General features: G+C 38.8%; 1 protein-coding gene across 3 annotated transcripts in view; it reads left to right on the plus strand.

The window, feature by feature from the left end:
• The window catches only part of vps13a (vacuolar protein sorting 13 homolog A), a 410927-nt gene that overhangs the window by 270146 nt on the left and 112788 nt on the right, over nt 1-27993 (plus strand). For all 3 annotated transcript variants that reach the window (XM_060837965.1, XM_060837981.1, XM_060837974.1), the window contains exons 47-53: nt 300-588; nt 3310-3705; nt 4640-4744; nt 5762-5908; nt 7429-7557; nt 13150-13283; nt 19705-19840. In XM_060837965.1, coding sequence (XP_060693948.1) covers nt 300-588; nt 3310-3705; nt 4640-4744; nt 5762-5908; nt 7429-7557; nt 13150-13283; nt 19705-19840 — 1336 coding nt within the window. The remainder of the gene's footprint in view (nt 1-299; nt 589-3309; nt 3706-4639; nt 4745-5761; nt 5909-7428; nt 7558-13149; nt 13284-19704; nt 19841-27993) is intronic.

Here is a 27993-nt window from a genome sequence, read left to right on the forward strand (position 1 = left end):
TTTGAATCTACTTCCTTGATTAAACCATTGGTTTGATCTCTTAACTTTTCTATCCCTTGATATCATTTTTCTTTCTGTCTTTCTATGAAGTGCCTTGGGATCATTTCCTTTAAAAGTACTATGAAACCGAAATTCTTATTCTTGTTAGTTTTGAGGCAACAGAAAGAACTTCCTTGTGACATTATTCATTCTTTATCTGTTTTCACATGCTGCAAAATTTTAGTTTGCAATTTTTTTATACCAAATGAAAAATTAAGTATTTCATTTTAATCTAGTTTGTTTTGTGCATGTCCTTGCAGATCAGATCTTCGTTTGCAGCTGATAGTGGAAGACGAGAAAATATATGCTCCCTGTGAAGCTATCACATTTGGTCATGTTAGCACAAGTACTGAAATACTATTTCATCGCAAGTGCCAGTTTTCTAGAGGTGGTGACCAGCATACCCTTATGATCAATATAGTTGCAATGCATGACACGCTGGCATCTGACAATCCTGATGAAATTAACAATGCTTATGTTCTCCATTTGTGGCCGAGTGCTGTACTTCAAAACCTTTTGCCTTATGCAGTCAGTGTTTCCTTAATGGAGGTAAGTTTGCCTGTGTGGTTTGCATGTAGGCTGTGATAAATGTTAAATTTGTTTTTCTTAGGATATTATTACACATGGAGAAAGAAGTACTAACATTAGAAGCAGGATCCTGAAACACCATTGATACTAAGAGTTTTAACATTCAGAATCTGCTATTTTCTAACAATAAGTTGCTGTGTTGTTTGGCTTGCTTTAAGTATTCCTCACTAATCATATGGTTAGTTAATGCTCTCAACAAAAAACATTTTGTGTTCCCATCGCACTCTAATTCAGAATAGGGCTACAATATTAAGTAAACACTTTTTTAAAGGAACTTTTCAGTTTTATTTAATCAAGTAAAAAGAATTGCTGTCACTGTAAATAAACAACTAGAATACTTTTCTCAATGTTGAATTATTATTTTAAGCAATGTTTTTAGTTAAAATTCTTCAGTAGTCATTGTCACTATAGCCCCTGAGGACCATAATGCTGCCCTCTCACGAGAAAAAGACAATTGATGGTGAATTTGACCTGAGGGTCAGCACACTTCAGGTGAGGTGTGAGGTCAAGAAGGTTGAATCTTCATGGTATCTCATCTGGTGTTGGAATTTAACCCATGCCATTGGCATCACTGCATTGCAAATAAATTAACTGAAGTAACTGACTCCTTAAACTTTTTTGTGTATCTATTGATCACCATTTATCACACTAAAGTTTCTTTGCTTTCTATCGCACTATGACTCAAAGTGAATCACTCAAAATCTGAGTGTTTGCAATATGTTGTTCAGTGTTGGCAACTGTACCAGACAAAAAGACCCTACTTTGCTATGTTTGTTTATACAGTTCTTCCATACAAATGATGTTGGAAAGCTAATAGCTTGACACATTTGAGAAAAGCAAAGTTGAGTGGCCGTCCTTGCTGGCCTTTATAGATGCTCAGTTCTTGTCTCCCCATTTATCATTAAGTAATTTTACAACCATGAAACCCATGTAAACCTCTTCTGAAAAAAATTCAAAGCTATATTTGGATCCCAATAGTAATGCCAGCAGCTGTGTCTTTTCTCAATCAATTGTTAATTTAATTGAGATACCTATCTTTGAAGAGCATCGGCACGAGACACAGATTTGCACTGGCTGATTTGAGATTCACTCAAAATAGCAGATAAGCTAACTTGAACTTTAAATAGTACATTTAAAACTTGAGAATAATTTACATGTGAAAAGTAATCTTAATATTGCAAACTTCCTTAAAGGGGAAATGCATAAGGGATCAGAAGAGAGTGTAAGGATTGAAAGAGTGTGAGACAAGGCAACAATTGGCAGAAAGACAGTGATAGCAAAGATGTGGCTGTTTGCAAGGGTTGGGGAGGTGAGAGAGAGAGAGAAAACAAGGGTATGTAAATGTTAGTGGTTCGCAGCCCATATGTTTAATGTAAGGCTGGACAGGACACCCATCACTATATAGGATTGGGAGATGCTTCACAAGTATGGAGGGAAAAAAAGGCTCGATATTCTTCCATCTTAATCACGTGTTTCATTTGTAGAATATTAAAATATATTTCAAGAATTAAGTGCCTACACTAAAGATCAGTACCGTACTTGCTTAACATTTGTTCTTTAATTCTGTAACTTAAAAGTGGTTTTAGCATGAATGACATCCAGTAACTTAAGATTTAAAATGTTGCTCATTCTCAATGGATTATTCCTTTGATTTATTTTAGAAATGGTTTACTTCAGAATATTGAAAGAAAATCAACAGCTCATGTATTAAGAATTCTAAAACCTGCTAGTCATTCTGGCTTATGAATTGCATAAATGTCAATTTATTTTTCTCACGTCATGGCATACCATTTATGCAATGTGTTTTGTTATTCACCATATTTACAATAATATTATTTCTTTGTTTTTTAAGTTAATGAATGGAACTATTTTTCTTGTGTCTGGTAAAACTTCCTGCTTCAATTCACAGTTGTGCAGCAAGATTGCTTCTTTGAAAAATGAGTGAAATGGAAAAAAAGACAGGAAAAATACATATAAGACTATAAAAACATAGAAAAGCAAGATGATAGTCACACTTAATTTGTCTTGTATCATCATTTCTGCAAAACACTTACATTAACACCGTAGGCGGCACGGTGGCACAGTGGTTAGCATTGCTGCCTCACAGCGCCTGAGACCCGGGTTCAATTCCCGACTCAGGCGACTGACTGTGTGGAGTTTGCACGTTCTCCCCGTGTCTGCGTGAGCACCCTCCGGGTGCTCTGGTTTCCTCCCACACTCCAAAGATGTGCGGGTCAGGTGAATTGGCCATGCTAAATTGCCGGTAGTGTTAGGTAAATGTAGGGGTATGGGTCGGTTGCGCTTCGGCGGGTCGGTGTGGACTTGTTGGGCCGAAGGGCCTGTTTCCACACTGTAAGTAATCTAACCTAAAAAATTTAATCTTATTTTCTGATGAAATAAGTTTCCATTTGTTCAAGAACTTCTCTTTTTCAAATGTTTAATTGTGTTCATGTTTAGCAATTTTATTTATTTTTTGAGTAGAACTATCAAACAAATATCTAGTGTAACAATGGGGTTCTAGCATCATTCCAGAGGTTTGGGAATTCCTCATTGCAATAATAAGGCTACGCGGTGATTTCTTTCATTGTTTTTTAGAACATGTATAAATGCACAAATGAAGAACATGTTAAAAAATAAATCCAATAATCATAATTTTATGTTTGAAAATAATTCTTGTTGCAGGAAAATAAGAGTCGGAGGTTGACTCTAGATGAAGGACATTCTGCCCAACTTCATGATGCTGTACTAGACCAATCCAAACTGACACTGACTATTATTGACTATTTAGAACATAATTGGGCAGGAGAATACTTGATCAAAAGCAATCAGACAGATATTGAATTAATTAAATTTAAATCATATATCGATGGTGAAGAAACTGAAATAGATATTGCAATCCTTGCAACATACAATGTTGGATATGTGATGCTGTCATTGTATAGTCCCTACTGGATGATAAATAAAACGGGACGACTGCTTCAGTACAAAGCTGATGACGTTCATCGTAAACATCCTTTGGACTACAAAAAGCCTCTCCTTTTCTCTTTTGGATCTAAATGCTTTTTTGAAAAGAATAAAGTAAGTTGTTTATCTTTTTTTGTTGTTTTACAATTTATTGCTTATTTATTTTTCTCAAGTATTTACATAGTATTACATCATTATTCAAAGGGAGAAATTTTAACCTAGGAGAGTGCATGGATTTGGGCACAAGTAACGCTTTCTTATAATCCAAAATTGTTTCAATTATATGATATTTCATTGTATAGGGGTATTCTACTTTTATTGAGTTAATAATAACTCTTACCAAATGAAGCAGTCATGCGTGTATTTCCTCTTATCAATCAGTCATCAAGCAGCAAACCTGGACAGAAATATAACAACTGGGAAAGGAATCTAGGACATTTTTATGTATGGCATGTTTACTTCTCTTCAATAAAGCATTAAGCTTTACTTTCCTGTCACTGCTAGAAGTGGAAGTGGGATTTGATAGTGCTCTTATTAGAATCTTTGTTGACGTTTCATTATTTTTATTTCATTCTTGTATCAGTTTTGCTGTAAAGCTGTGGACTGTGAGCTGAAGATGGCCTTAAACTGTGGCCTAGGAACACTATCATTGTGCCAATCTAGAAACAAAAACTTGCTGTCTTGATCTTTCTCATTTAAAAATCAAAACTTTGCAGTGTGCTTTGTATATCCATATTTGCATAGCTTCATACACATTTTCTCCACTCCTATTTTGATTAAATTTGTGTTGGTCAACTGGTACAAAAATATCAAAGTTGCATTATTTTATGAAACACAAAAATAGCTAGCTTCCAAGCTTTTTTTCCTCCCTTATGGACAAGTTGCATTTATGAAGTATAATATGATATTCCTTTTGAGTAAAATTACTGTTGTAATGTAGAAAAATGTGGTAGAACTGAGCATAAATAATTTCAGCATAAAAGATTGAGGTACAATGACTTGATTACTGTAAAATTGTGTCTTTTAAAAATTTATTTTAAAAATATAGGTTCAGCTTAGGATAACTGACAGCCAATTATCAGATTCATTTTCTCTGGACACAGTGGGTAGTTATGGCTCTGTTAAATGCAAAGGACCAAAAAAGGAGTATCAGGTAAGTGTCTTTAAAGCAATACTACAATTTATATTTTGCCTACCTATGGTTTTAATAGATTAAAGTAATGAATTGAATCATAGAATAATACAGAAGAAGGCCTTCTGATCTGTAGGTTCCATGTCAGAGCTCTGAGAGAAAGATCTATATTCCAAATGAGGGAGTGGGGTGACACAAATTGGGCCTCTAATCAGCTGTTTGAAGCATATGATTAAATATAATGGCTGTAGAAAGACTAACAAGTTAATCTTTACCTCTTAATGCACACTGAACAAAAGCCCACATGCCACTAGTTCAAAATTTAAATTCTACAATAGTAGTTGATGATATCTATAACTCATACACCTTACATCACAAAATAAATGCGAACACATGCACTTTGGGAAAATTATTTGGATAAGACCCTTTTTTTGTGGAGGCATTATGTTAACCAATTCACAGCTAATTTTTTCCATTGTCTGTCTCTTCTTTATTCTTGATTTGTTTTTGAAAATACCGCACTCATTTACTGCTAAAAATAATCTGGAGCATCTGCTGACATCGAAGTCTAGCAGGAAAAAGAACTCACCTTCTACAGGAAATGAGCATGATGTTTGCTAATATGAAATACATTCCATGATCACAAAAGAACAACACTAGTAGCTCAATTTGTATGAAGAAGCAGTGTAGCTGTGTAAGGAGTTGCATGTCATCTGTACAATGGAGAGGTGTACAAGAAGTGCTGGCAGCGTAGGAATCCATTGTCTGTACAAGCCTGAGGATGCAGGACATTGTGCCCAATAATTTGATAATTTGTAACTGCAGCAGAGCCTTTTGTCAGTTTGAAATAATATCAAAATATTTTGGTTTATAACTTTTATTGCTTACCAAAGATAATTGTGCAAGCCTTCACCGATGAAAACCTGAAATTCATACAAGGATGCAAACTTGTCAATCATTAATTTAACTAATTAAGTTTAACATTTTCCCTATATAATCATAAACAAATTAAAGTTTATTTAAATGATTTTTTTTTAGGTTGGTGTGAAAATAGACAACAGCAGCTTTAATCTAACAAGAATTGTTACCTTTACACCATTTCACATGCTAATCAATCGAACGAAGCACAAGATTGAAGTTACTGAAGAATGTGAATCAAAGTGGTTGGGCATTGATTCAAACCAGGTAATTGAGCATCCTTTTAATTGATCTAGTGCATATTTAATAGAAATGTATAGTTCATTTGAAAAGCTGAATATTGCAAGATGTAGGAACTGAGAAGATGAGTAATCTAGATGTCTTGGGAGACAACCAATGCCTGTTTTTCCTTTATTTTTCTTTCATGGGATGAAGGTGCTGCTGGTAAGGTCCAGCCCATCCTTAATTGCCCTCAGAGGGGATTTAAGAGTCAACTACATTGCTGTCACACGTTTCCAGACTAAGTGAAGTAGAGGCCAAGGATGGTAGAGTACCTCTCCTAAAACACATTATTAAACCAGAAGTATTTTACAAAAATCAGTGATAGTTGTCATGGTCATCATTAATGAAACTGGCTTTATATTCCAGATTCTATTAATTGAATTTCAATTCTGCCAGCAAACATGAGTGATATGTAGCACTAATATTAGCAATGGTGGTATAGTGGTGAGCATAGCTGCCTTCAAAGCAGTTGACCTGGCTTTGATTCCCAGCCATCAGAAGCTGCCACCTTTTGGAGTGGTACAGTGGCTCTGTGGTTAACAAGAACCCAAGCTCTATATCACCATCAGGTGACTGTGTGGAGTTTGCATGTTCTTCCCATGTCTGCATGGGTTTCCTCTCGGTGCTCCTTCCACAGTCCACAGATATGCAGGTTAGGTGGATTAGCCATGCTAGATTGCCCATAGTTTCCAGGAATGTGCAGGCTAGGTGGATTAGCCATGGAAAAGGTAGGGTTACATGGATTGGAGGGGGCAGGTTTGGGTGGGTTCTCTTCAGAGGGTCAATGTGGACTCGATGGGCTGAATGGCCTGTTTCTACACCATAGGGATTTGATGATTCTATGCACATGGTTGGATTTGAACCTATATTTCCGGGACATTGGCCTAGGCCTCCCGATTACTAGTCCATTGACATTACCACTACACCATCGTGTCTGAAACCTAATATTGCAGGTTTCTATCATTTAGAATAAGCCTTAAACAACTTTAGTCCTTTTAAAAAGAAGTGCAGATTGTAATCATGGTGGATTCTGTTGCATGGCTCAACTAAGTTGGAATAAATGAGTTTCCTCATTTGTACCTTTCTTTTGATGTGCTCAAAACTGAACTTTGCAGTAAATGTTCTTATCTACTCTTGGCTATTTCAATAGCCTTGTGAAGTAAAAGTTTGCTCTGAAATTATTTGTTAGATTAACTTTAACACATTTGTTCACTCAGTCCTGTCACTTTTATGTTAGGCAGAAATCTTGTAACTTCTTTACGTATGCTTGCTTTCCAGTTTTCACTTTTTCTATAAATAGGATTTGAGCGGCTTGAATTGTTCATGCAGTTTTATTTCTTTACCATTGAGTAGCCTGCACAATTAGTCAAATTATCCAATAGAACAAAGTTTTATTGATGTTATCAGTCTAAATGAAATACATAATTTAAGTTTATATTTTACCATTAAACATGTCATAATTTTTTAAAATGTATTTACGGAATAGTTTGATCTATTTTAACCAGTGCAGCCCATTCTGGCCTGCCAGAGATTCTGAGAGATTAGCAGTTCGAATTGAAGGATGCAGTGCTGGGCCCCAAAAGTTTTACTTCAACAAACAAGAAAATTGTCTTTTACTGCGTCTGGACAATAAGGTATGAATGTTTTAGAAAAGTTATGATATAAAAACCATGATTATACAAAAGTACCAAGGTGAATACCTAGATGCATTTATCTTATTCAAGTCCAAGTAATTGATTTTTCTTTCTTGAACCACTGACTAATATTTAGGTTGTACCAATAGATTTCTATAGTATTACTAAATCAATTGTAGGATACATCTGCATTTCAGCTGTTTCTTTGGTGTACTGTTGATGGGTGTCTGTTCGTTGTTTCTTGGTTTTTCTGATAGCATATGTGATTTTGTTTGAAATTTTCTTTTACTGCTTTTATTATTCTGTTTCCTTCATTTGTATAGTTAGAGTTAAGATGAAGATGAAGAGGAAGCAGTGAAAACAATGTGAAGGATTCACGCAATAATCATCCACCCATTCTCCCCATCTTCTTGAACAGCCTTTGCTACTGCTGTGCATGTATTCATTTGATCCACACCATTCCACAGCAAAACTGAATACAGTCCTAAAAGATATCCAGTTATTTTGCTACTCCTCCTGGTCATTAATTACCTTCTTCCCATGGACTTAACCTTCACATTTCCTCGTCATCATCTTGAATTTACTGTCCCTTGCCATTTTGTTACACAATGATCACCTTGTATCCTGCATCTGTTTCCTGTTATCAGTTTCCCTATCTTTTCGTCTTTCGTGGAATGTGGAAGCAGGAGTCACTCAGTCAGGTCTTGAATTGAATTATACATGCCTTGTAGCTCAATTCCATTTACATGCCTCCTCACCCTTTATACTGTGTTTTTGGATTAGTGGTGCTGGAAGAGCACAGCAGTTCAGGCAGCATCCGAGGAGCAGCAAAATTGACGTTTCGGGCAAAAGCCCTTCATTAGGAATAAAGGCAGAGAGCCTGAAGCATGGAGAGATAAGCTAGAGGAGGGTGGGGATGGGGAGAAAGTAGCATAGAGTACAATAGGTGAGTGGGGGAGTGGATGTAGGTGATAGGTCAGGGAGGAGGGTGGAGTGGATAGGTGGAAAAGAAGATAGGCAGGTAGGACAAGTCATGGGGACAGTGCTGAGCTGGAAGTTTGGAATTAGGGTGAGGTGGGGGAAGGGGAAATGAGAAAACTGTTGAACTCTACATTGATGCCCTGGGGTTGAAGTGTTCCGAGGCGGAAGATGAGGCATTCTTCCTCCAGGCGTCTGGTGTGAGGGAGCGGCGGTGAAGGAGGCCCAGAATCTCCGTGTCCTCGGCAGAGTGGGAGAGGGAGTTGAAATGTTGGGCCACAGGGCAGTTGATTGGTGCGGGTGTCCCAGAGATGTTCCCTAAAGTGCTCTGCTATGAGGTGTCCAGTCTCCCCAATGTAGAGGAGACCGCATCGGGAGCAACGGATGCAGTAAATGATATTAGTGGATGTGCAGGTAAAACTTTGATGGATGTGGAAGGCTCCTTTAGGGCCTTGGATGGAGGTGAGGGAGGAGGTGTGGGCGCAGGTTTCCCCAGAGCGTCAATGTGGACTTCAGTAGTTCCCACACTCTTCGAACAGTTGTGAAAGGAGAAATAATTAACATTTTTAACAATAAAAACAAAGCATGCTGGAGAAATCCAGCAGTCTGGCAGTATCTGTGGAGAGAATAGAGTTAACACTTCGAGACTGGTGCCCTTCCAGTGAATATTTTTGTTTGATTCATCAGAACTGGAAAAGGTAAGAGACATAATAGTTTTTAACCAAAGAATAGAAAGGACAAGAACATATGTGATTTTGTTTGATTCTATTGGATAGAGGGTGCAATGATAGAAGAATTGTTCTTACAAGAGTCATGGGGGTGGTGAGAGCGCCAGAAATATTATGAGGGAAAAGCACATTCCTAGTTAACTGAAGAAGTTAAACACTGTCTAAAAGTGTAAGAGAAACTGAGTCAAAAAAATTGGACAGTATATAACTGATATTTTCATAGCGGCTGCTGCACAAGTGAACAAACGAGATCCCCAGAGACCAGGAGCTGTTGAGTCCACTTGTCTGTCTCATGATCTCTCTCGTTGTCTTACCCTTGCTCTCTCTTGCACCCGGCCGCTACTCACGGCCTCTCTCACACATGGTCAGCGCGTAAAAGAGTGCAAGGACCCTAAAAGAATGGAGCTTCACAGAAGTGGCTAGTGAGATAATTGAGGCACTGATTTTAACTTTCCATAGCTCCATCTTTGTTAGGAAGGTTCCATTAGATTGGCAAATAGCAAATGTAACACCTTTATTTTAAAATGGGAGGTAAATAAATAGTAAGGAACAACAGGCCAGTTAACTTAGCATCTGTCATGGGAAGTTTTTATTAAAAACAGTATGGCAGGACACTTCAACAAAACTCCAATAATCAGTCAACATGATTTTGCGAAAGGGAAATCATGTTTATCTTCAGCATTATTAATTTCTCAAATAATTCTGGTAAATCAGTTACAGCGGATCTAATGATGTACTGAACTTAGACTTTCCAAAGGTATTTGACATGGTGGTGCATCAAACTTTAGTGTGGGAAATAAAAGCTCATTGTAAGGCAGGTGACATATTGGCATAGATAAAGATTAACTTGATAACAGGAAACAAAAGAAATACATGGGTGTTTTCAAGTTGGTAAGACATAAGTGATGCGACACAGAGAGCAATACTGGGGTCCCAACTTTTACAATTTCTATAAATGACTTGGATGAAAGGATTTTTGAGCGATGACACAAAACTAGGTATATAAGTAAGTTGTGAATAGAATGTAAGAAGTCATAAAGATATATAGATTGAATAAGTAAGACCATAAGACATAGGAACAGAAGTAGGCAATTTGATCCATCAAACTTGCTCTCCTATTCAGAGACCATGGCTGATCTGATAATCCTCAACTCCTTTTCCTGCTTTGTCATAATAAATTCTCGATTCTGTTAACGATAAGAATATTCAAGGCTGAGATTTCTAAACGGTTCAGCCATTATTCTGAGATTGATTTCCATCCCTAGATTCCCCACAAGGGGAAACAACCTCTCCACATTTACCCTACAGTGTGTAACAGGCTCTTTGGCCCAACAAGTTCACCCCGGCCCTCCGAAGAGTAACCCACCCAGACCCATTCCCCTACATTTACCCCTGACTAATGTACCTAACACTATAGGCAATTTAGCATGGCCAATTCACCTAACCTGCACATAGATAGAAGTAAATACTGAAATTGTCTCTATCACATCATTTCCATAGGAGCCAATGTACTTTTTACCAGCCTACTGCCACCCACAGTTACTTGGTAATATTTTCTCACCCTATATCCTGTAAGGACGTCATTACATTGTCTCAATTCTTCCTTCTCAATTACATTTGTTTTGATTATGCAGCCTTTCAAACCAATATTTTTGCAATTTAGTACAATATATTCAGTGTTTACAAAGTGGTTTCCTCTACATTGGGAAAGATCAAATGTAGATTGTTACTGCTTTGCAGAGCCTTCACTCCATTCGAAAATCCCAAGACCTTGCTGGTTTGTTATTTGATCTCACATTGATGTTTCTGCCCTTGGCCTACTACATGGTTTCAGTGAAGTTCAATGTCAACATGAAATATAAATCTTATTTTTCAATTAGGGACTCTACAGTCTTTCAAACTCAAAATTGATTTTAGCTACTTTAGACCATTTCTGACCCATTATGTTTCCTTTTCACAGAATCATTGAATTGTGTGGAGCAGAAGAAGGCCATTTAACCTTCTCATGTTTGCACTAGCTCTCTGAGCACAGTACCAAACCCACGTCTTGTCCCTATAACCCTGCACATTGTTCACGTTTCTGTAATCATCGAAGCCTTTTTTAAATGGCTCAATTGACCCTGTCTGCATCACAGTTCCAAGCAATGAATTCCAAACTCAGACCACTTGCAATGTGAGTTTTTTTCTTCTCATCTCGCATTTGCTACTTTTGCAAAACAATTTAAATGTGCCCTCTGATTCACAATTCTTTTCTTTGCTTGTTTCATTTATCTTTTATTTTTGCTTGCTGTCAGAAATACACCTAATTAAAGCACATCATGTACTTTTACAGTACTTCTTTTCTTGTACTGCTCCATTCCCTTGGGTACTGTAAGAATTACTTTTCTATAATTCAATTATTTTGGGCTACCACCTTGTCACAGATCCTAATTTTTCCTGTTCCAATTCATTCCTTATACAAAGCTTATTACATTTCTAACTAGTGGTGAAAAGTCATTGATTGTGGATCTTAACTGTTTCTCTCTCTAGAAATTTACCTTTCTGCTGAATATTTCCAGATTTTTTTATTTATCATTTTGAAATTTGATCGCCCCTCAGCTTTTAAACTCAAAGATATCCAAGCTGAAATTATAGAAACTACCCTCAACATTATATTCCAGTATCATTTTGGTAAATCTAAGTTGCACACTATCCAATGTCAGTGAACCCTTCCTGCCAAGCAGTCCTCAAAACTGAACACCTATTCCAGATGGTTCAAAGAAATCTTACTGGACTTGAAACATTAGCTCTGTTCTTTTCACCACAGATGCTGTCAGACCAGTTGAGTTTCTGTTTTTTTATATATCTGAATTTTGAGGTGTGATGCCCTTCAAATATTAATTCTCAAGTCTCATTCGTGTCCAAAATTTGAAGGACCCAATAGATGAGGAAATTCCAAATTTGGCTGCAATGGCCATCCCATAATAGCTCTACGTATTGGAATCAAGAGAGGTGCCCTGAATCAGGAATCGAAAGATGAACATGCACAAGTTTGGATGTTGACAGAGAAATTCCAGATCAGGGGTTGGTATCTGAAGATAGAGGCACTGCTAAAGGGGTTGATCTGGCATCAGTAGAGCCAGGTGTGTTAGGCAATTTAGGATTGCGAGATGAGGCTGAAGATTAGGAAGAGATCAGGAGTTGAGTTGCTCATTTTATTGATGAACAATCTCGTAAATTGGAGGAAAAGAAAGAAAGGAACTGCAAATGCTAGAAATCAGAACAGAAGAAGTTTTGAAAAAGTGTTACTGGGTCCAAAACATTAACTCCGATTTCTGTCCACAGGTGCTGTCAGATCTGTTGAATTTTTCCAGCAATTCCTATTTTGTTTTTGTAACCTCTATAATTGGTTTTCTTGAGTTCAGCTTCTGATGAACTTTGGACAAATTGGTGAAACCTCAGTTAGGTATGAATTGCTCACGCAAAGTGCTCACGAACTGCTTCAGGTGAAATTAAAGGACATCATTTGTCTGCTCTAAATCTTAGAGTGACTGCTGCATTTTAAGATGAAAATTGTATTTCTGTCCTGCACATCACATTGGAGCACTGACGGTTTGTGCAGCATTTGAAAAGTAGATGCTAGATGGACTATGTCTAAGCCATTACTACTTCCTGATAGTTTCCAACTGTGACCTTATTGCTTCTGCTGCAGTGAAAATATTAAGAACATTCTCATTTTTGATCGTGTTGAGCCTTTGATCTAAAGGAATTGATACTCCATTACAAAACTTAGCATGTCCAGACAGCAGAAAGGTGTTTTTAAATTGTATATTGTGAATTTCAATGAATTTAAAATGAGCTATAATATGATTCTCAACCTGATTGAAACTTCCTTCATATGTTACAGTTTGGAGGTATCATAGCAGAAGTACACTTGGCAGAACATTCGATAGTGGTGACTTTTAAGGACTATCATGAAGGGGCTGCTCCATTCCTCATTATTAACCACACAAATGCAAGCAGGATTGAGTATCATCAGAGGTACCTTTACATATATAACAAGAATTTGTTTGAACTGCTTCTATTAAACTTCATTGATCATTCTATTTAGGAATTCTATAAGCATAGTAGTGAGCTGGGCTTAATTCCAGTTCCCAGCTAAGACAATAGTGAACATGTACTTTAATTAACAAAAAAAAACTCTCTGGAATACATTTTAGCAATAGGCTGTCCACATCAATTCATAGAATTTGTCTTTCAAAAATCAGATAAGCATGTATTCCATAAACTGTAGTTTACTGATGGTAACTGTCTTTGCAGATAGATATGTATTCTAAGATTTTGCTATGAATTGCATTCTACAATTTATTTCAAGATTATTAAACATTATTTGCACCTTTTGACAATTATTAAAAATGTCATCTGTCGAGGGACCAACAGCTATGTCAGAATACACACATTCATCAAAATGGTAATCCATTGTTGATACCTGAATCTTAAGTATTTTTAAAACGCAGTCACTTTAAACTTATACTGTCAATATGGCAGTATAGAAAACAGTGAGTAAAGCCCCTGGCACTCAGCTCATTTCCCTTTCTACTTCCCTATCTATTTTCCTTTTGAAAGCACAGTGGTCCATCTCACTGTTGCATCAAGTGCAAAATCATTACCATTCACTGCATAAAAGAGTTCTTCCACATATCCTCCTGAATTTTTGTGCACCACTTTAAATTTGTAACCCCAAGTAATTAGCTTTGGGAAGGGCTTTTCTTTGTCAATCTTATCTGCATATTTGTGCATATCTCTTGTGATGCTTTCACTTTAATAAAGTTATTTTGTCCTTGGTTTTATTTTTGAAGCAAGATCGTAAAGGCAGAGGTGCTGAAGGGTCTATTTAACATTGCAAGGAGAGTGGCCAGTTTTCCCAGTTCAGGCTTTTCCTAGTTTGTCTTAGCTGGAGCAGTCATAGAGTCATAGAGATGTAAAATATGGAAACAGACCCTTTGGTTTAACCCGGCCATACCGACCAGATATCCTAACCCAATCTAGTCCCATCTGCTAACACCTGGCCCATTATCCCTCCAAACCCTTTCTATTCATGTGCCTATCCAAATGCCTCCTAAATGTTGCAATTGTACCAACCTCCACCAATTCCTCTGACAGCTCATTCCATACACATACCACCCTCTGCGTGAAAACGTTACCCCTTAGGTCTCTTTTGTATCTTTCCCCTCTCACCCTAAACGTTTACCCTCTAGTTCTGGACTCCCCGACCCCAGGGAAAAGACTTTGTCGATTTATCCTATCCATGCCTCTCATAATTTTGTAAACCTCTGTAAGGTCACTCCTCAGCCTCCAACGCTCCAGGGAAAAAAGCCCCAGCCTGTACAGCCTCTCCCTATAGCTCAAATCCTCCAACCCTGGCAACATCCTTGTAAATCTTTTCTGAACCCTTTCAAGTTTCACAACATCTTTCCGATAGGAAGGAGACCAGAATTGCACGCAATATTCCAACAGTGGCCTAACCAATTTCCTGTGGCCTAACCAATGACCTCCCAACTCCTGTGCTCAATACTCTGACCAGTAAAAGAAAGCATACCAAACGCTGCCTTCACTATCCTATCTATCTGTGTCTCCACTTTCAAGGAGCTATGAACCTGCACTCCAAGGTCTCTTTGTTCTGCAACACTTCCCTCGGACCTTACCATTAAGTGTATAGTCCTGCTAAGATTTGCTTTCCCAAAATGCAGCACCTCACATTTATCTGAATTAAACGCCATCTGTCACTTCTTAGCCCATTGGCCCATCTGGTCAAGATCTTGTTGTATTCTGAGGTAACCTTCTTCGTTGTCCACTACACCTCCAATTTTGATGTTATCTGCAAACTTACTAACTGTACCTCTTATACTCGCATCCAGATCATTTATGTACAAAACATAGAGGATCCAGCACCGATTCTTGTGGCACTCCACTGATCACATGCCTCCAGTCTGAAAAACAACCTTCCACCACCACCCTCTGTCTTCTATCTTTGAGCCAGTTCTTTATCAAAATAGCTAGTTCTCCCTGTATTCCATGATATCTAACCTTGTTAAGTCACAACATGAGAGAGTCCAGGGGAGTCGCAAGTTTCAATAAAGAACTCCTCAGACCTTCTGAAATCTCTTTGGATGGTGAACCCTCCTGCCAGTAAGAATCTGTGTTTGAATTTACCTTTTTTTCCCAAGAGGTATGTTTGTGGGATGTTACTGTATTGGAACAGTTATTTAGAAGTAGTGACTGTATTGGGTTGGTCAAGGTTTCCCATAGTTAAGTTATTCTAAATGCTGCTTCCTTGTGTGTTTCAGCTGTAGTGTTTAAATAAATTGTTTTGCTTAAAGCCAAGTGGTTTGACCAGCTGCATCCCAATTGGAATAACCACTTTACACCTGCCTTTTAAAATAAGAAAAAGTTAGGGTGTAGGCTACCTTAAAATATTTTGAGGGGGTCTGGCCTGGTCCCATAAAACTCTGCCAAATCTTCCCTAAATCACTTCTGCTCCAGTTTCTCTAATCTCACCTAGCAGCTAAAATTCTATGTCAGACCATAAGAAACCTGCCACCTTCCAATCTGGTGGAACCATTCCAAAGTCTACAGAATTTTGGAAGGTGACCATCATGTTTTTACAGCGACTTCTTTCAAAACACTGGGCTGTAGATATTTTATTTATCTACTTTAAATTCCTGGAAGTGTGCTCATAAATTTAATCTGAGTGCTGTAAGGGCCCTCACATCCATTCCAAAGTATAAGTGTCAGATCTAGATGTAAATTTATGTGGTAGCCTTTATTGAACTTTGAGGTTCACAATAGCCTCAAACTTTCTTTGTACTAAATCCTTTTATTTAGGCATCCCAAGATCCCATACATGTGGTTCCCTACACTCTCAAAATGTCCTGCCAACCTTAAATAATCCATCACATGAATACCAGTAACCTCTGTTCCTGCAGTTGTTTAGAATTGTGCCATGAAGTACATATTGTCCCTACCTGTCCCTACTACCAAAATGTGTCGTCTCAAACATCACTGTATTAAATTCCATCTGCCATTGAGCTGTCCGTTCTGCTAGTCTCTATCCTGCTGTCATCAAATGATGTAATCCTTAATGTTTGCATTTCCAAGTTTGTTGTTGCTGTGAAATTTTGAAAGTTTATGCTAATATGTTCCAATCTCATGCTATTTATGTATATTAACAATGTAGTAATCCTGTCACTAACATCTAGGGAATACTACTGTCAATCATCCTTCAGTAAGAAAACCAATATTAACACATCTCACTGCTTTTTATCCTCAGGCTATTTTTTATCCATGCTGACACTGACCTCTTATTCTATGAGCCTAAATTTATTAGCCCATTAATTATGTGATACTTTTTAAAAACACTTCCTAAAAATACAAATAAATAGCATTTTTTGTCTTCCCTTCAACCTTCAGTTAATTCTTTAAAAAGCTCAAAATTAGATCAGAATTTAGAGTGTGGTGTGGGAAAAGCACAGCAAGTCACTCTTGACTCTGATCTCCAACATCCGCAGTCCTCACTTTCTTCTCAAAATTAGATCAGTCAAACACACTCTGATTTCTAAAGATCAATATTGCCCCTCCTTAATTAACTGAAACCTGACCATAAATTTTAACATTATTTTCTTAAAGCCTTGACAATCACTAACATTAAATAGCCAACCTGTATATCCCTTATATGCCCTCAAATTCTTTCTTAAATAGGATGTCACATTTGTCACTTTGCAATTATCTAGCATCTCTACCCTGTGTAAGGAAGTTTGAAAACTTATGGCAGACTCTTTGCTATCTCCAGCACACTTGCCTTATCAACTAGTGATGTAAACTATCTGGGGCAGGTGGCTAATCCATTCTAAGCATCACCAGCTTTTCCCGTGTGTCCTGTCTATCAATTGCCTTCTCATCCATTACTTTTAGCAATGTTTTGATTGCATTCGTTTTGTCAGTGAACACCAGTAAAAAACACACATTAAGTATTTCAACTTTGCTTTGCATTGGTCAGCATAAAGCACTGCCTTCATTCCTAGTAGAGTCATCTTTTTCTATCCACTTCTTGATGACATGCTGTTAAACGATTTTTGGTTTTTTTTTACTGTTGACTGCCATTCTGTTTGTTCTAAGTTAGTCTTGTTTTCCTTTTCACTTCCCTACTCAACCCATTGTATTTGGCCTGATTTTCATTTGAAGAATTCACTGGATGTGTGTCATATACTATTTTTATTTTTGTTTTTTATTGTGTCTTCCTCTTACTAGGGAGCTTTGGCTTTGGCTCCCTGCCTTCTTTCTTGTTGTAATTAGTCTAACTGAACATGAAACATCACCTAAAAGAAAGCCCATTATTCTTTGATCAATTCTCCTGTCTGTTTGGTGTCATTTCAGTTTGGCTTGGTACCCTCTTCTCCTTCAAATCCTCCTAATTCCATCAGACAAGAGGGGTAGCCATGGGCATCCGCATGGGCTCCAGCTATATCTCCCTCTTCATCGGAGATCTTCATCTTTCGCATGTATACTGGCATTATCCCCCACCCTTTTCCTCTGCTGTATTAGCATCACTTTGTGCTCGCACAAGGAGATTGAACAGATCATCAACTTCACGAACGTCAAGTTCACCTGGACCATCTTGGAAACCTCCTTCCCATTCCTGGACCTCTCCATCTCCATCTCTGGTGACCAGATAAATATGGGCGTCCGCTTCAAACACACCGACTCCCACAGCTACCTGGACTGCACCTCCTCCCAGCTCCCATCCTGTAACTATGCTATTTCTTACTCCTAATTCCTTCGCCTCTGCTGTATCTGCTCCCAGGAGAAATAATTCCACTTCAGGACATCCGAGATAGCCTCCTACCTCAAGGATTGTAATTTGCACTCCCACATGATCAACAATGCCCTCCAGTGCATCTCCTCCACTTCCCCCACCCTCCAACTGCAACAAGGATAGAACACCCCTGCTCCTCACTTTCACCCCACTAATCTCTGGATACAGTGCATTATCCTTTGCCATTTCCACCACCTAAAATCCAACCGCAACAACAGATATATGTCTCTCCTCACCCCTATCAGCATTCCACAGGGACCATTCCCTCTGTGACTCTCTTGTTAGGTCTACACCCCCCACCCATCACCTTCCACTCCTGGCACCTTTCATTGCTGCTGCAAGAGGTGTAAAACCTGTGCCCACTTCAGCATCTGCAGTCCTCACTTTTTCCTAGACACCCTCTTGTCTTACTAGTTTTTTCCAATTTAGAAGCTCTACTTCAGGTCATTCAGGTTCTTCATTACTAATCATATATTAACCAAGAAGTCAAGTAGGATATAAACAATTAATTATCACAGGTCCTTTACAATTGGCTGTTCTGCTGAACTTACCCTTAAAATTTACGATGATGCTTTGTGTGAAATGATGGAGGAGCTTTCAACATCACTAGATTTTTATATACAAAGATAAGAAAATGAAGATCAAGGGTTTAGAGGGGTATATTTTGTGATATAACCCACATCCCTCCTAAGAGCAATTTGACCCAGACATAACGTAAGTGGGAGGAAGACTGAAATCTTTAGTTAGCATTTCAGGGGATGTGGCTTGAGGTGGAGAAAGGAGGAGGAAATTTCAGCTGGTGAGGTTGAAGGTTTCGTTGAACCTTGGGGAGCACTCCTGAACCACAGAAGTGCTGAAAAATACAATACATATTGTGTATTTGAGAGAGTCAGCCTCTTCAACTGAGCAAGAATCTCACAGCTTGAATTTCTTTAACATTTCACATCACCTTGAGATGTTATTTAGGCCCCTGCAATTTGCAGAAACATTGCTAATATTTTCAATTGTGTACTTCAAAGTTTCTCAGGTTGAAGTTGTCCAATTCATATATTTTCACCCCTAATCCTCTTCTGTCCTAATCTCTTCTGTGCATCAAGGATTGTACCTTAAAACTGAAGCCCATAATTCTGTGAGGGAAAATGACTCCTGTAAAATGTCTTATCAGATGTTAAATGAGTGGTCCCCTATAAGTAAAAAATGAGGTCTGCAGATGCTGGAGATCACAGCTGAAAATGTGTTGCTGGTCAAAGCACAGCAGGCCAGGCAGCATCTCAGGAATAGAGAATTCGACGTTTCGAGCATAAGCCCTTCATCAGGCCCCTATAAGTGGCAAGCAATTTGTTAGCTGTATTAGTTATTCCATTTGTTCTTGTTTTACCAAATTGGAATAAAAGTGCAGATTTCTTCTTTTTATACATTTATTTTTAAAATGTTTGCTGTCACTTAATGGCAGTGTTTCAAAAGATCAATTAATATTTTTGGTCTGTAGTTTTATCTGTACTGAAGTTTCATCTTCAAGTACTGAAAACACTGAAGTGCAACTTAGAATTTGTATTAAAACTGAAGTATTGTCTTATCGTGTGTTACCAGCAGTTCAACTGGAAAGGGACATCAACTCGAGCCAGGTAAGGCAACCTACTATACCTGGGAAGATCCAACAGGATCAAGAGTGCTGAGCTGGACCTGTGGATGTGAAGATAAAGCAAGAGAGCTGAGTACAATCGAGGTAATTATGTAGAGATTTTTGTGATGTTTTCACCCTCTTTCTCTTGCCGTTTGCTTTTGACTTGATGATATTAAATTCCTATCTTGTATTTCAGTTCAGTTCTCTAATATTAAAAATCTGACAATGTTTCTATTAGTGCATTTGGATGTTCCTGGTTTTATTTCATTCGCTTACAAACGTTGACCCACAGTCCACTCAATTAATGTCCTGCATGTAAATAGTAAGCAGAGTGACATTCTACTTACTTATCAGAAAGTATTAAAGAACAGTGTTTGTTATTGTATTGCATTGGTTTAGTTCTATTTTCATGTATCTCACATTAGAGTCAGTTTTGTTTCTGATCATACACATGGTCAGTTGTATTAGTTGTATCACGTGACCATTAATGTGTTCACCTTTTCTCTGGCAAGGTGATAATACAAATTCTGATCCTAAGCATAATGGACCAATTTTACAAGCACCCTCCCGAAGCAGGTAGTAGTCTTTTATTTGATGAAAAGAAAATTCCGATTTTGTAACATCAAACTTTTGATTTTTGAGACAATGGAGGCAGAGAAAGATGCATGCTCAGTTTGCATTTAAAAAGCTAAACAATGTCATTGAATTTCATAGTTGAGAGACTTTGTCTCGCCACAGTTTGTGGTCATATAAAATGAATGTGTGTCTGCTCCACTAGCCATGTCTTTGGCATTTATGCTTATTTCTCTGATTTGACACACTTTGCTAGTGTGCTGTCTTTCTTAAAATCATCAATTCACTGCCCAGTTGATGAGTTCATCACTAATGAGTTGATAGACCATGAGGCAATTTTTTTACACAGTTTAATAACACTTTGTCTACTGGACCCAATTTTGTTGACCATGCCATTCATACCACATACTTTGAGAGGGCATACCTTTGCTTCACAGAAGCAGTGACCCAGCTATGCCATTTTCTGCAATTGAGTCTCATGCCTAAATTTGCACATAGTGTGGATAAGAACTAAGAACAAAGAAAATTACGGCACAGGAACAAGACCTTCGGTGCTCCAAGCCTACGCCGATCCAGATCCTCTATCTAAACCTGCCATCTAAGGATCAGTATTTCTTTGCTCCCTGCCCAATCATGTATCTGTCTAGCTACATCTTAAATGATATTATCAAGCCCATGTCTTCCACATCTACCATCTCCACTGTCAATGCATTCCAGACACCCAATCACCCTCTGCGTAAAGAACTTTTCACGCATATCTCCCTTAAACTTTCACCTCTCACCTTGAACTCGTGATCCCTAGTAATCAAGGCCCCCACTCTTGGGGGGAGGAGGGAAGAAGCTTCTTGCTATCCACCCTGTCTATATCTCTTATGATTTTGTAGACCTCAGTCAGGTGTCCCCTCAACCTCCATCTTTCTAATGAAGATAATCCTCGTCTGCCCAACCTCACTTCATAACTAGTGGCCTCCATATCAGGCCACATTCTGGTGAACCTCCTCTGCACCCTCTCCAAACCATCCACATCCTTTTGGTACCAGAACTGTACGCAGTATTCCAAATGTGTTTGAAACATCTGCAGAATCAGAAAACTTTCTAGCTTACTGAACTCATATCAGGAAAACAAATCTTTGCTCCAGGATTGGGTGTGTGACAGTGTAGTTCGTTGACCTTGGAAGCAGTACCTATGCAGAGGGAGGCGCTGTGTTATGAATTCTTCTTAGACCCTGCATCAAAGTAGATCTTGGTGAGAGTTCCTGCTGAGTAAGAAATAGTTGAATGACCATTGCTGGTCCTGAGAGAAGCTGTTAACAAAAAGTATCAGATGACCATTAATTGTACTGGTTGTCCAGTTAGTTGCAAACAGAAGGAGAGATAATCATTCATAGGATTGCTGATAACTGTTTACCTTGTAATGAAGGGGTACATGTTCAAGTAAGTTGATGCTGGAAGACAAGACCCTGTCATGGGCTGGCATTGTGAACCATATGAGGTATTCTGTAATGACTGTGTGGTGGAAAGCCTCCATAATGCCTGGTGGATACCTCATTTGCAAGGAAATTTTAGCATTCCACCCTTCCACCCAGCTCTGTGTGACCTTGCATAGGATCCTTAAAGCTGCACACTGCCGTGGCGGAATATGCCACAAACTGTGGAGAAGGATGTGGAAGTAGAGAACCTGGAGAAATAAATAATATCTTTAAAAGTGTCTATATTACAGAAAAGGAGGTGCTGGACATCTTAAGATGCATAAAGATGGATAAATCCCCAAGACTTGATCAGGTGTACCCCAGAACTTTGTGGGAAGCAAGGGAATTGGTTGCTGGACCTCTTGCATCATTAATAGCCAAAGATGAGGTGGCAGAAGACTAGAGGGTGGCTAATGTGGTGCATTATTTTAAAAAGATGGCAAGGAAAAGCCAGGGAACAATAAACTGGTGAGACTGATATCAGTAGTGGATAAGTTAATGGAATGGATTCTGAAGAACAGGGTTTACATGTATTTGGAAAGGCAAGGACTGATTAGTGAAAGTCAACATGGCTTTGTGCATGGGAAGTTGTGTCTCACTAACTTGATTGAGTTTTTTGAAGAAGTAACAAAAGTTTGACAGATTGCAGGAGTTATCTATATGTACTTAAGCAAGGTGTTTGACACAATTTTGCATGTTAGACTAATTAGCAAGGTTAGATCACGTGGAATCCAGGGAGAGCTAGCCATTTGAAGACGAGGTTGACTTAAAGGTAGGAGGTGAAGGGCGATAGTGAAGGTTTTATGGATTGGAGGCCTGTGAACCTGTGGTGTGCCACAAAGATTGGTACTGGGCCTGCTGCTTTTTGTCATTTAAATAAATGGTTTGAATGTGGATTTCAGAAGAATGGTGCGTAAGTTTGCAGGTAACACAAAATTGGTGTAGTGGACAGTGAAGAAGGTTATCTCAGAGTACAATGGGATCTTGATCAGCTGGGCTGAGGCATGGAGGCTGGCGAAGTTTAATTTCAGTAAATGTGAGATGTTGCATTTTGGTAAGGCGAATCGGGCAGGACTTACACACTTCATGGTAAGGTCCTTTGCTGAACAAAGAAACCTTGGTGTGTAGGTTCATAGTTCTTGAAAGTGGAGTTGCAGGTAGATACGATAGTGAAGAAGTGTGCTTTCCTTTATTAGTCAGTGCATCGTGTACAGGAGTTGGGATGTCATGTTACAGCTGTCCAGGACAATAGCTGAGCAACTTTTGGAATACTGCATTCATTTCTGGTCTCCGTGCTGTAGGAAAGATATTGTGAAACTTGAAAGAGTTCAGAAAAGATTCATAAAAATGTTGGAGGGTTTGAGCTATTGGGAGAGGCTGAATAAGCTGAGGCTATTTGCCCTGGAGTGTTGAGGGGTGACCTTATAGAATTGGCTCAGTGGCTATCACTGCTGCCTCACAACACCAGGGACCCAGGTTCGATTTCAGCCTTGGCAACTAACTGTGTGGAGTTTGCACACTCTCCCCGTGCCTGTATTGGTTTCCTCTGGGTGCTCCGGTTTCCTCCCACAGTCCAAAGATGTGCAGATGAGGTGAATTAGCCTTACTAAATTGACCCAGGGATATGCAGATTAGATGCATTAGTCAGGGCAAATGTAGAGTAATCGGGTAAGGGAATGGATCTGAGTGGTTTACTCTTCGGAGGGTCGGTGTGGACTTGTTGGGCCAAATGGTCTGTTTTCACACTGTAGGGATTCTATGAAGTTTATAAAATAATGAAGGACATGGATAGGTTGAATAGCCAAGCTCTTTTTCCCAAGGTAGGGGAGTCCAAAATGAGAGGGTATAGGTTTAAGGTGAGGGAAGGGGGGAAGCAAATATAAAAGGGACCTAAGGGGCAACATTTTCATGTAGAGGGTGGTGTGTGAATGGAATGAGCTGTCAGAGGATGTGGTGGAAGTTGGTATAATTACAACATTTGAAAGGCATCTGGATGGTTACATAAATAGGAAGGGTTTAGAGATAAATGGGCCAAATGCTGGCAAATGGCACTAGATTAATTTAGAATATCTGGTCAGCGAGGTCTGGTTGAACCAAAGGGTCTGTTTCCCTGCTGTACAACTCTGACTCTGTACCAGTGAGCTCATGCCCGAAACGTTGATTCTCCTGCTCCTTGGATGCTGCCTGACCTGCTGCGCTTTTCCAGCAACACATTTTCAGCTCTGATGTGGAGGGAACAAGATAGTTTGGGCAACATCAGGTATTGCTGAGCTCATAAGCCTGTTTCATGTATGTAAACAAATGTATATTCTATGTAAAACTTGTTTAACTTGGAACATTGTGTTTTTTTTCCATCTCTTGATGACTTAAGAAAGTGAGAGGTAAGGTGGTTCCTCTCAAGTGACCAGGATCTCCAGTGCCTGGTTCAGGAGGTCTGATTGAATTGAATTTGTTAAGACAGTGTCAAAGTGGTCAGTGCAAGAAAAATCCAGAGATTAAAAGTTTTTTGGCGGTTTTGGAAGAGACCTGACTTGGGTCAGAAATAAGTATAGTTTCTGTCCTAGAAAGGAATATAGAACAGTTCAAGGAAAACAGTTACCTCAGTATGAATGTTAAATTTGGGGAAACTTCCAAACAGGAGACTTGCAGGTTATTAAAAGCTGCAAAAGTCTAAGTTTTTAGATTTGTAAATATTCATACAGTCAGATATGCTGTAATGCAGTATTTCGCTCTCGTGCATTCCTGTGTTATAAGAAAACCACGTAATAGCAGCGCAATTTAAACTTCTTGGGCCAAAATTGCATTATAACCAATACAAGCTTTAAAGTTTTGCCCTTTAGAAACAGTGTCCCCAGTTCGTCAAATGTATTATAGTGAAATCATGTTAATAAAATGCGCAAAATAGCAGAGCGACCTGTGTAAGAAGACTTCACAATTCAGAGGAAAGAACCAAGGAGATACAGTTGAATTGAACATGAAGATTTGCTGTAAAGCGATCATTTTCCACATTGGAGTGTCTAACACAGTGTGTCAGGTAACGGTGCAAGACTTTGCTTTGTGGTTTAAGATCTTTTACATTGTGGTCTATAATTGGATAGCTTAACTTATGTTTGTTCTGTTCTGTAATAAACTTCCATTCTATTGTTAAAGAAACTGCAACCCTGCATGGCTGTTTCAATAAATAGCAACCACATTTACTAAAATAATTAAACTATGTATGATCAATCAGGCTGGATTTTATTTTGGAGTATTAATAAATCTATCCATCCTTCAAGCTGCTTCATCCCTCAGGTGTCAGAAGGTGGAAGAGATGTCTGAGGAGGCAGTGTCAAATCTCATCAATCCACAGTCCACTGACGACAGATTCATGTACTTTGGATATACACAGCATGCATTTAGGTTGGATTGCACATGATGAAGGAATGCAATGCAGTCTGAATCAGAGGTGAAAGTGAACAGTTCCTTTTGTAAAGATGCTACAATGGAAATTGAGATAAGACTTCAGGAACCACATCAAAAGCACAGTATTTCAAGCATTAAATTGTTCTGCTATTATGCGATTTTGTTATAACACGGGATTGCACGAGAACAAAATACCGCATTATAGCACATCGGACTATACAAATGTGTGGATGTCTGATGAAGTTCTCTGAAACAATGCAAGCTGACATAGGGAATAAAGGAGACTGTCTCAGTGATGACCGCCTCATTTTGGCGGCTTGTTTGAATGAGCTTTAACCATAAGAGAACAACAAGAACTGATCAATAATACATGCTGCATCACCTTTTGAATGAATACAAGAACATTGTAACTCTGTAAAAAGTACAGCGCTCACTCAATAACCTGGCTCAGTTCACTCAGAATATCAATATCCATGAAACAGATGAGCTGTGTTTGCACTGGTGACACAACGGTTGCAGGTGTGGATGATTGCACCTAGGTAACTACTCCAGCTAATCCACTTGGAGGCCAACATAGAGCTGGGAGGTTAGTAAGGAGGGTGAATGTCATGTAAACATCAGGCATCCTCGTCATCATCCAACTCCCCAGCTCCTCTACCAAATGTCTTTGTGACATTTATCTCAATTGGCTGCAAATGCAGAGACTGCAGTTGGAGGTAGGGCTTTTCCATGATGAGTGCAGCCACCAAGCTGCTCCATGCCTCATAGGTGAGAGGTGAGTTGCCTGCCTGCACATCCTCTGAGGCAAAGTGGAGGATATTTCATCAGAGTCTTTATGAGTGCAGTGCGTCATATCCTGTACATCACTGTTAGTTCATCATAGTTTCATTTCATATCACTTTTGAATATCACCTTCGAGCATGTTGTCAGTACATATGTATTGCAAAGGCATTTTTGGTCTGGTTTTGTGCACTTATGCCCTCAATGAGATTTTTTTTTACAGAACGAATGAGGTTCTTATCATAGGCAATGAAAATTGCATGCTGCAATCCATCTCTCATTGTGACTATCACGAGCAAGTGAATTCCCATGTATGTCTAAAGGCTGTTTTCTTTTCCAGCCCTTTGAATAAAATAGTAATACCAATGGTCACAAAGATTGAGATGCTTCTTGAAGCATTTTCTATCCTTCAGTGATTGATCCTCTCTGAGAAATGATGATTAGATTTTTAGTCAAATCCAGTTTCCCATGTGTACTTAGATGTGAGCACTGTACCGAAGTAAGTCATTTGCAGGCGAGTCTTACATAGTTGCTAATTTGATAATGGCCTCAATCGCACATGCACACCCATTCAAAATGCTTTGAGTGATTTGTTCATCAGAATCTATCTTCTTATGCCTTTTTAAAAAAAAGTTCTAATAATTTATCTTCCACTGGTTGTTGGGTAAGTAAGTTCCAAAAATGCACAACTTTCAGCTTCATCTTAACTGAGGCACTCCCTTATTTTTAAATTATCTCTAGTTTTACTCTGTCCCACAAAAGAAGATATCCTTTCATCATCTATCCTGTCACCTTCATAATCTTAATGAAACATGTATGTTTCCCGGAGCGGCGGCTGGCACGGGGAAGCAGTCCCGGAGCGGCGGCTGGCGCGGGGAACTTACCTTGGAGCAGTTAAGAGCCGGTGTGTAGCGGACTGGAGGCTTGGAGTTGAGTGGGGATGGTTGTCGTACTGGGGTCTGGCAAGGGCGGTCAGACCACATTTGTAAGCCTCTGCATTGATCTGTTGCAATGTAATGTTTACTTGAATTTTTTTTATTTGACGGTAATGTCAATCCTTTAACTTGCTTATTTGAAACTTATTTTTTAAACACCCTGAAGTAATGGAACCAATTTTCTCTTTATTCCTCTTATGTGTATAAGATTCCTACCTAGTAATTGCATCTAAGATGGCTCCATAAGAGGTGACATTGTTAAACTTTTCACAGTACTCCTGTATTTGAGTAACGTGACAATAAATGACATTTTGATTCTAATTCTCTCTGCTTTAAATAAACTTCTGTTGAGAAATATCCAAATCTGTCCAACCTTTCCAGGTAGAACAGCTCCCTCATTCCAAGAATCACTAAAGTGAACCTTCTCTCAACTGTGGTGATGTAATTTTGTTTTATTAAATAAAGCAACCAAAACTACATATAGTGTTGGACACGTGGTCTCACTAATTCCCTGCACAACAGTGGTAAAACATCCGGACCTTTATATTCCCTTCACCTTGCAACGAATGCAAAGATTGCATTTTCCTTGCTAATCACTTGCTGCACTTGCATGCTAATGTTTTGTGACTCAAGTACCAGGACACCCAGTCTTTGAGTATATCGGTTGCTTTCCCAAGGCGGTGGGAAGTATAGTTGTATAGTTGGAGTCAGTGAATGGAAGGTTGGTTTGCATGATGGACTGAGCTGTGTTCACAACTCTCTGTAGTTTCTTGCAGTCTTAGGAAAAGCAGTTGCCATACAACACTGTGATGCGTCCAGATAGAATGTTTTATATGGTGCATCTATGAAAATTGTCAAGACTCCTTGTGGACATGCCAAATTTTGTTAGCCACCTAAGGAAGTTGTTGTGCTTTCTTAAATGTTGCATCGATGTAGGTGAACGAGAACGGATTGTTGGTGATAATCAGTCCCAGGAACTTGACGTTCTTGATCATCTCTACCTCAGCATCATTAATGCAGACAGATGTGTGCCCTGTACTCAGCTTCCTGAAGTTAGTGACCAACTCCTTTGCTTTGCTGGTGTTGATGGAGAGAT

The sequence above is a fragment of the Hemiscyllium ocellatum genome, chromosome 2 (assembly GCF_020745735.1).
Source record: "Hemiscyllium ocellatum isolate sHemOce1 chromosome 2, sHemOce1.pat.X.cur, whole genome shotgun sequence".
Classification (NCBI taxonomy): domain Eukaryota; kingdom Metazoa; phylum Chordata; class Chondrichthyes; order Orectolobiformes; family Hemiscylliidae; genus Hemiscyllium; species Hemiscyllium ocellatum.